The 9,730-nt window shown below is 39.9% G+C and overlaps 1 protein-coding gene across 1 annotated transcript; it reads left to right on the top strand.

Annotated features, from left to right (window-relative positions):
- The first annotated feature begins 2,534 nt into the window (after nt 1-2,534).
- LOC138045260 (uncharacterized) lies at nt 2,535-9,730 on the top strand. The gene is made up of 3 exons (XM_068891688.1): nt 2,535-2,760; nt 4,707-5,243; nt 8,124-9,730. The coding sequence occupies exons 1-3, from the start codon at nt 2,688-2,690 to the stop codon at nt 8,762-8,764; spliced, it is 1,251 nt and encodes a 416-aa protein (XP_068747789.1). The 5' UTR covers nt 2,535-2,687; the 3' UTR covers nt 8,765-9,730.

Here is a 9,730-nt window from a genome sequence, read left to right as displayed (position 1 = left end):
ACACATGTGAGCTCAAACTATCCCATTACGCCTTAGTAGAGGCTGTCTTTGGCTTCAAAATAGGCCTTATTCATGATAGCCGTCATGTCCGGATACGAATCGGATATGTGTGGACGGTCGTATACGATTCGTATTCGCTACGTGTGGACACAGATATTTTTGTATCCGCACAAAAAATTTGCGGATACAAAAATCTCCGGATACGAGTGGACGGGGCCTCATAGCGAGTATTTAAACTGTTCACGATTGTAAGTTCAAAGAATGGTTGAATTAAGGACACATATTTTTCCTTGTTATCCTTTTTTATTTATCATTTATAAAGTAGTGTATTGTCGAAATTTCAAAGTAGTTTTTGGTCTGTAACATGCATTTTGAGTAATAAAATACAGTCTGTAATGATTATTGCATAAATAGATCTGTTTTATGGTGGCTTACAAATTGCCGTCCTAAATAAATCTTAGAAATGTACTGGACTCTCAATCCACAGTTACTTTTTTCGCCAATGCTTGGTAATTATTTGTAGACAATTTGTGTAAGTTCCGATTGACAGACAAGAAGGACATATTCAGGGTGCGACCGATTGTCTGTATTCAGGAATAGGAATACATGGAATAGAAGTTCGAAATCCTTCATTTTTGCGGAGATTTGCATTAAGATTGTCAAACAGATGTACCTTTATTATCTTTGTTGCTTCAAAACGCCAGACATACCGTCTTAAATCATCACTCCACATATTCGTTTTCCTAAATAGGGTCAATCGAATAAACCCATAGAGTTGCTTTCTCGAAAGCTACTACACTGCGTTTGTTAGTTGAGATTGCAGCGCCTAAGTGAATGCCTTACCTTGAACTTCAATTTTCACCAATGAGAGGCCAAAGATGAAGACCAATCGCGGGTGAATTGTTCACAGGTGTTTTGAACAAATCACGTGGAATGCACCCTTTGTAGGCTACGGCCACAAAGCGTAAAGATGTCTTCGCTCAGGTCGTCAAACGTCAATCACAAATAGCGATGCAATCTCCACTAGAGCGTCGGTAAAAATTGCAAGTTCACCGCCTTGTTATTCATTATTTAGCTTATTCATGCTTCTTTGTCTGTGATGATCTTTCGCTTAAAGAATCATTTCATATTTGCGGTGTAAATTCGCTTCTATTACGTTTTAGAAGTGGAACCTTTCAGAGGAACAAAGAAGAATCATGCGCATGCGCATTCGCTCAAAACTTTGGGACCAACAGCTGTTGGCTGTTTTACCAATTTTCACGCAAATCCATCATTAGATTCTGCAGAAATTTGGAATTAAGATAGTTCCGACTACAAATGAGCGGTCTATCAGCAAAAATCAGAAATTAAACATACATAGTTTTAGAAATCGGCTCGAAAGGGTTTTTAGCTGCGCGCGCACGTAACCTATACACGCCATAACTAAGAAACACGCGTCAGATGAATAAATCAAATTTCTTTGAAAAGTAGTGCACGCAACACACCGGAAGTGCAAAAGACTTTGGAAGTTTGCATAAGTGAGGAAGAAGCGTCCTTTAGGGCTTGTTTTATTCTAGATGCGTTACCATGGTAACAGCCTACAAAAATATTAACTTTCGTGGAGGCACTTATCAGTGACCAAGTTTGAGCCTCCAGGCAGAAACTGCATGAATATGGCAGAAATGGAAGTATAAGTTAACGTTAGAAAATGAATGGTTTACTGTGTTGTATGCCCACGTTGTCGCCAGAGCCTAAAATCTGGCGATTCCACGTTGTCACATTTAATTGGACTACAACAAAGAAATGCACTATAAAACGCGTGCCAGACGTGCAGCGCGAATATTTTTCCTATTTTAACCAATCATCTTCTTGCTTGGTGGCGTTGTCGTTGCTTAAACTCCCAATGGGCCTTATTCGCGCGCTGGTCATATTGGCCGTATACAAAAGATTTCGCACCCCGAGCCTCGAGTTGAAATGTTTGGGAACGAGTCTCAGTGCGCAACAACAAAAGTTTTCAATCCCTCAGGACTCAACATGGCTGCAGTGCCGGATGAAGGCCAATAGGCCTTTTGCAACTAACGATCACATGGTACAAAATCCGCCATGCTGGAGGGCAAGCTCATTATTATTCCCCCACTGGGACATTAAAACAAAGGCAAGTCAAGCTTGACTGGTTCAGGTCTCTTTGTTTTAATGTCCCAGTGGGGGAATAATAATAAGCTTGCCCTCCAGCATGGCGGATTTTGTACCATGTGATCGTTAGTTGCAAAAGGCCTATTGACTACCTCTACGACGGCTTGATTGCTCAGCGGTATAGCAGCGCATTCGCGGTTTCAAAATTTCTTAAGGATCTTTACGGAAACTGTTAAAGTTTCTCCAATAACTGCGGTGATCTCCCTTAGTCAGAATGTAGTTTCAAACCACTATTTAAATATATGGCTTTGATATCTGCTCTTCAGTTTACCATTGCATCTCTGTACTCTCTTTGCTGCAGAACTTTTGTTCTACCTGAATAACAATCAGGAAGATTAATCATTCATAACTTGTAAAATCAGTAAGTTACTGACACCTAAGGTCCGTAAAAATCACAAGGGCGACGGTTTTATCAGCTTGTATCAGAGATGAAGTCCTGACGAACGTTTTGAAAAAAATCCCAACTGTGTGTTACTAGCATTCCAACAATGTTTTGAACCATTGTATGGCAAACGATGCGGTCTCGGTACCTGCTAACGACGTCCATTTTATGTGCTTTGTTTTTCTGCGAAGCTCGGAACAACAAAGGTCAGTGAAATGATTCTTTTGAATGAGAACAAATAAGCCAAGGTTTGCCTCAAAACTAATTGTTTTACGTGTAGCCACGAACTGCGGCGGAGGAAGCTGAAATATTCAAAGTGATTTACGTCAAGGTTCTCATCACTTTGAAGTTTTGTTATTTAGTATTTCGGAAACACTTTGTGTTAACCCGTTTTCTTTTTAATATAAAGATAAAATTCCCCAAGAAACGAATAAAATCGAAATTGTAGATTAAGACTATTTTATCCAGTTGTGCACCAACTTCAAAGCACGACCTTCCTCGTTCTATAAACAAGAAAATCATGACTAGTACTAGAACATAACAATTTAGCTTGATTGAGGAATCGTTCGTCAGGCTTTCATCGCTGATTAAAGCTGATAAAACCATAGCTTGTTACGTTCTAGTCATAGTCATTTTTGTACGAGATGTCTTTCTTCAGAACGTGGAGTGAACATCAAACCTCGTCACATAATGACAAAACCACACCACATTAGTGCCACAGCGCACTATGACAAAACTCCAAAACATGAAAACAAACCGTCAAGACCAAAAAACAAACATTACATAAAAAAAGCTATGGCTTTCCATAGTAGGGCATGGGGTTCCCTGTGTTGTGGTCTGTGCTCTGTGTTTCAACGAGTTACGACTCCTAAAGCTTCTCGTGGGGTGATAAATACACTACGACTATGAAATTTATATTGCTAAGTATCTTTTCCCTTTTAGAGACGATCATTATAATTTAATAATCTGGTAGAGACAGGAGCTCATGAGTAGCATCTTGCCTCTCCCATACATACCCTATGAGTCAACCCTTGCGCGTATCTTCCTATTTTTAGAACGCCACGAGATCTTCTGTTCTGCACACACTGTTTAGAATGGCGAATGAGAATAAAGTTATAGTCAAACGAAGACAAAAAAAGCACAAACAATGTATCAAAATTGTACAAATTGATGTTAATATGAGTCTCCTGCTGAGGGGTTAGCTCTAAAAATAGAAAGATACGCGCAAAGGTTGATTCAAGGATATGACTACGATAGTAGTGCGTAGGGATGCTCCTAGTAATGGCCTCCTAGTAGAGATTACAGTCCTGGCATACGAAATGTTCTTTTCTGGTTGCCTTCCGTGCGTGACTCAGAGTTTGCTTATAATTAAGCTTCCTACTGGCTAATTCTGCTAATGTTTACAGATGCAATACAATAAAAATAATTATCACATACGGGGCAAAATTACTAACTGCTGATTGGCTGAGACGGAGGGCATTTTCCCTTCATCACAAGGGCACTTTTGGTAAACAAGAGAGCATGATCACGTGATCCTAATTGAGTTAACAGTTGCTTATCCAGAGCAAGCGAAGTTACAAGAGAATCTTCTTCCAGATTAAAATACTTTTTTGTCTACATATAAAATACATTTTAGCGTTATGTCTGTTGACAGCAACGATTTATTGAATTGAACTTTAACAGAATGGGAGCGTGTTGATTGTCATTTGTCGCGGCACTGAACGGGCTTCTCTCAATAATTTTGCCCTTAATGTGATTAATTTCACTTGTCTTTTCAAAGTTTTCACAAAATTTGGAAAACTTTGAAAATATGAGTTAAATTAATCCTTAATTAATTGCGCTTGGGCCCATATGATTACATATACTAGTAATGAGAAGAATGACAATACTATGCAACTATGCAATTTCTACGCAATCGCCAAAAATATATTTAACTTGCACCTCAACTTTTTATTGAAGACACCATAAAATTGTTAAATGTATAACGCACAGGATTATAGTAATACCCGGGAGAATAGCAATGAGCAGAATTAAAATGTTACAAGAAGAAAACCGTTTCGTGAGTATTTTATGTCCATTATTGAACTTGAGAACAAGATAATTAATCTGAGCAAACCCTAGCTAAACCACACGTTTTATTTTGCATTTACAGATTTAACCTCCAAGTTAAAACAAAGATCACTTCTGAAATTCTTTAAACAAAACAATGAAATAGCAAGAAGGAACACCAAGGGATCTAATTACTCGACAGTAAACACAATATCAGCCACAAAAGAAGAGGGCCCCAGCCATCCATTTCCAAAATGTGGACACAACTCCACGGGAACTGCAAAGCGAAACTGTACCGAGGATGCGAAAAGTGGTACCGTGAAGAAATCGTTTCGCCCCCATGACTACGACTATGACGACGACGATGACGAGGATTACGATGATCTCCGACGCGACTACGACGAATATCCGGAAGATAATGAACTTCCCGAGGAAGACACGATGGGTTCATATCGCGCATTCGAGGACTCACCACCAACACCTCGGGATCCCGAACCATTTGACGAAGACTCTGATTACGAAGACGATCATGGACGCGGTTTCGGAGATGAGTATGAGCCACGAGACAGGCCTGGGTACGAAGATGATTTAGACCGGGAGAGGGAAAGGTGGGACTGGGAACCACCACGGCGGCATCATGGTATGTCATTGAATTTTTTCTCGCTTGATGTACACACAGCTTGTATTTATTTATTTATTTATTTTCTGTATATTTATTCCCTTATTTACCAATTGATGGAGCTGTTCTGTAAGCACTAGCACTAATTATGGAACCTGTGTACTTTTGACTTTCCAGATTGTCTTGAATAAGCTATACAAGACACATAACCAAGCCTAGACACATTTTTCTCGTATATTTTTAAATCTTGTTTTTTATGAGGCATACCCCTTCCGATCATCACAAGGACTCGTGGAATGAAATCGCAGGTTTTGTCTAAATCCTTTACATAAAAGGCGAAGTAGATTCAAGTGAGAAATTATATAAAAAACATCAGTCTAGGGCAAATTTACAGCACAAATGAACGATGTGCGTATTGTTGTATTATCGCTGTTTTCAAGACATTGCTCGGTCTATTGAATTGTTTGATAAGAAAAGGCTTTTTATCAAAAGAAAATTGAGTTGACCCATTTCTTCCAACAGCAGTTGGATTCAAGTCAATATCTTGAGTATTTATATATTTAAATTGAAATGAACAGGATCCCATGACTAGGAGAGAACAACTTCCATACTAAGCCTATGTCAGGGCATTTTTACAGACTGATCTATTTTTAAACAACGTTTTCCAAAAATTAAAAAAAAAAGGAATTCCGGTTCGGTGATGCTTTGACGTCTTGTGATCGCTCTTCGGGTTCCTACAGGAGTCTCATTCGAAGGAAATTCAATCTTAAAACTAGTAGTAGGAGAAGGTTAGGGAAAGAAACATGAACAAACAAGGAGTGCGATCGCCATTTGCGCATATGACGTATCAATGCACATAAGAGGTAATTCAAGATGGCGCTGAAAAAACGAAATTTGCTAAAGCGTATCCCATGCACAGGATACCCAAGATTAGAGATTGCGCTCTCTTAGAACTTTTTCCAATTGAAAGAACTGACCGGCCAGACCTGGCATTTGGAAGGACTAACTCTACAACGCTTTCAACTTAACACACTTCGAAGATGATATGTACTCCTCCAGAAGAATACGAGGGATTATCATGCAAGTGTTCCTTCAAATTGTTGCATTTTCCTTGCAAACTGACGGGTCTGACCGGCCAGTTCTGACAAAAGGAAAGCGCCCCTAATGTCGAACGCAATAAATCGGTCTGTGCAAAACGCCGTGACAGGAATATAGGGCTGTTGTTCGCTCCCAGCCATGGTTTCCTGATATGAACATGTATTGTCAATTAGCTTGGCCTTTTCTATTGTGTTTTGAATCTTAACGTAGATTCCTTTGCTAAGAGAAAGCATTGTTGATGAACTTAAATGGGCCCTTTGCATCTGGCGATCACATGGTACAAAAATTAAACCGCCATAGTGAAGAGCAAATTGCGCACTGCGACATCTAAAACAAAGAAAATTTAAATTAAAGGAAACCTCCACTTCAACAAAAAAATAACTTTGAATCACAGGAAATAACCTTTACAGTCAAGTCAGTCTAAAGTATTTTCAAAGAAAGTGTTTGTATCCGAAACACATAAATAATTTTTGTTTTCAAATTTCGCGGGCGCGGGCATCTTGAATAATTGTGACGTGTTACGGTTGCCCTATTGTTATTAGGAAAAAAACTCTTTGGGTCAGAACAATAGGGCAACCGTAACACGTCACCATTATTCAAGATGGCTGCGCCCGCGAAATTTGAAATTCACTTTTCTTGATATAAACACTGTTTTAAAAACAAATTTCGAACACATTTGTTTGTAAACATAATTTCCTTCGGTTTTACGTTTTCTCTCCATTTGGTGGTTTTTTGTGCCATGTGATCGCCATCGCTTTATAATTCCCTTTCGTAAACGGTCGTTGCCATTTAAAACGGTCGTTGCCATTTCTCAGAACGGTCGATGCCATTTTTTAGCTCTGAATTACACTCATTAGGTCTAAGAACTCAAAAGGTTGCGATTACTGGGAATTGTGTCTCGCTGGTCATATGAGTTAGGCAACCTCGTTCCCAGGGTCCTCTCTCTTCCTTCCTCGAGGAAGGAAGAGAGAGGACCCTGGGAACGAGGTTGATGAGTTAGGGTTCGGGTTAGGGTTCTGTTTAGGGTGAGGGCTAAGAACCCGAGTTCGAGTCTTGAAATTTTCGGACTCTTTTTTTCCTCCAGTTTTTGTTTTATAAATGTTTTTTTTCCCTTTTTTATCTTAATTTTTGGTAATATTTTTTCTTAGTTTGTTTCTTTTAATTTTCTTTGAAGTGAAGTGTGTAGTCGACCGTTATATTTGGCATCGACCGTTTCAAATGGCAACGACCGTTCTGAGAAATGGCAACGACCGTTTCAAATGGCAACTACCGTTTACGAAAGGGAAATTTGCATCACCATCTGCAAAGGGCGCATTAATCTGCTTTATATCAGTCGTGCCGCACTCGATGGAAACGGCCGAGGAAGGCTTGAGGAGAGAGGCTCCCCGAGCCTCCCTCGGCCATTTGTCTCAATTGCGTGACAAAACACGATTGGCTTGGACTGGACGAAATCTAAATTCGATTCTTATTGTATTTTTTATTTTTTATTTTTTCTTGAGGGCCGTATGTTGGATAATTTATAGCAAGAGTGTCTATTTTTAAACGTAGTTTTGCAGGAAAATAAACAGTAGGGCTAACTCAATGTTGTACCCAATAAAACGTTTTCTTCCAGGTATTTCCATATGATATCATGTAAATGTGACTGCTACATTGTAATGCAAATTGGTTTATAAATAGACACTTTTTTCTGACGCTGGTGTGGACACACCAGATACCAGATTCTTACTCTTGGATAATGGGCTCTTGTTTATAGTTCATGTGTTTTCCCTCGTTAAGTAAAGATTATTTCGTTGTGTTGTATAGACAGAGGCAGAGTGCAATGGCACCGTCCAAGAGATGATGTTGATGATGAGACTGAACATGATTATTCGCCACGATACCGTCATTATCCGAGGAACGTACATCATCACCGCAGCTATTACAGACACCCTGAGGTTCACGCCAGCTACAAAACGTTGGGACAGGCAAGAGTCGCTCCATTGCTCCCTTTTACACAAGGATATCAAAACATCGGCTCTACCCCAGTATCATTGTGGACAAACAGTCCTGGCACTCAAACAAACTTTCAGCCCCCCTATTTGTCCTCAGCTCCAATGCAATCGGTTATTGCTATCGGACCAAGCATTACTAATCCTTACTTACAAGGCACGTTTACCTCTTCACAAGGAGAGACAAATCCATTTGTAGTTACCCAATATAAGGAAGGGACTCCCATTCCTCCTTACTTAACTTCCACGAGCCGGAATTTTCTTAGTTTTTCAAGGACTCCTCTCGGTTATGCCACGTCTTTTCCACGACAACCCCACGAAACTTTTCAGTACCCTCGTTTTAATCCTCTAATGTCTCCTCGTATGAGACCCTTTCGCAGCCAGATGTCCAGATCTTTTCTAAGACGAGGTAGATTTCCCAACGCTGTTTTTAACAGAATTGCGCATCAAGCTTAACCAGAAAAGAATTTCATATAGTTTCTGTAATGATGCATGGTTTGCCGGGAACTGATGTCTCGGGTAGTTTTCTTTCTTCTCGTAAGAGAGAAGCGCGAAGCTTGCTGGTGGCGCCAGCTAAAACAGGAACGGACGTTGCTTGTAACATCGACGTGCAGAGGTGATAAAACAAATTCTGTCAACATGGTTAAAAATTGTAAAAAAAAAAAAGGTACAGGTACAACACTGCTTAAACACGGGCGGCCAATTCTGCGTTGGCGCTGAGAACTACAAAAATGCTATCGTCCTCGCGAGCTCAACACGTTCTTAGACTATGCATGCAATGGCTCAGGGATACCTGGCTGTGGACTTGGACGATTTTTTTTTGCATCTTAATACATCTGCATCATTTCCATTTACTATTGCAGAAATTATAATAGCTCAACGTTAACATGCGCAAAATCGTTGGACCAGTCAATGAGTCCAACACAGTTTAGAGAGGCGTACTTGTCAGACAGGCAGACTTGAAACTTGAGGTAGATGGTGTCGACGGCAAATTTGACAAAGTGGTAGCTGAAAGCAACTGCGCGTGTGCTGGATTGATCATTTTGGCATCCGCTGGACATGATACACTGCTTTTTGGTCCTTTCTTTGAAGGCTGAGTGGGTTGTACTGTAGCGCTGGAGCCTGGTGACAAAGCCACTAGTTTTGAACGCGGGTTTGGCCGCAATGTTGGAGTAGGAATAAGCGTGAAATGTGAGAAAGCCGTACTTGCAGGTTCTGTTGAAGCCCTGGATAAGGTGTCATTCGTAAAACATCCTAAAATAACACGACAAATCAGTAAATATGTAAATATGACTATTCGTTATTATGTTAATAAATCAAAGATGTATGGGGGAATCGTTGTTTACATATTTTTGTGTCATTAGCACGAGGCTATATTCTTCTAATCAGTCAGCCAAGAATAAAGTACTAGTGAATATTGAA

The sequence above is a fragment of the Montipora capricornis genome, chromosome 4, assembly GCF_036669925.1.
Source record: "Montipora capricornis isolate CH-2021 chromosome 4, ASM3666992v2, whole genome shotgun sequence".
NCBI lineage: Eukaryota > Metazoa > Cnidaria > Anthozoa > Scleractinia > Acroporidae > Montipora > Montipora capricornis.
The sequence above is the reverse complement of the archived record's forward strand: the minus strand, read 5'-3'. Positions and strand labels throughout refer to the sequence as shown.

Excerpts from the sequence above, each read along its gene's own strand:
- LOC138045260 (XM_068891688.1), top strand. The coding sequence starts at position 2,688 with ATGCGGTCTCGGTACCTGCTAACGACGTCCATTTTATGTGCTTTGTTT. Across the intron at positions 2,761-4,706 it reads CGAAGCTCGGAACAACAAAG|ATTTAACCTCCAAGTTAAAA; the intron begins GTCAGTGAAATG and ends TTGCATTTACAG. Across the intron at positions 5,244-8,123 it reads ACCACCACGGCGGCATCATG|ACAGAGGCAGAGTGCAATGG; the intron begins GTATGTCATTGA and ends TGTGTTGTATAG.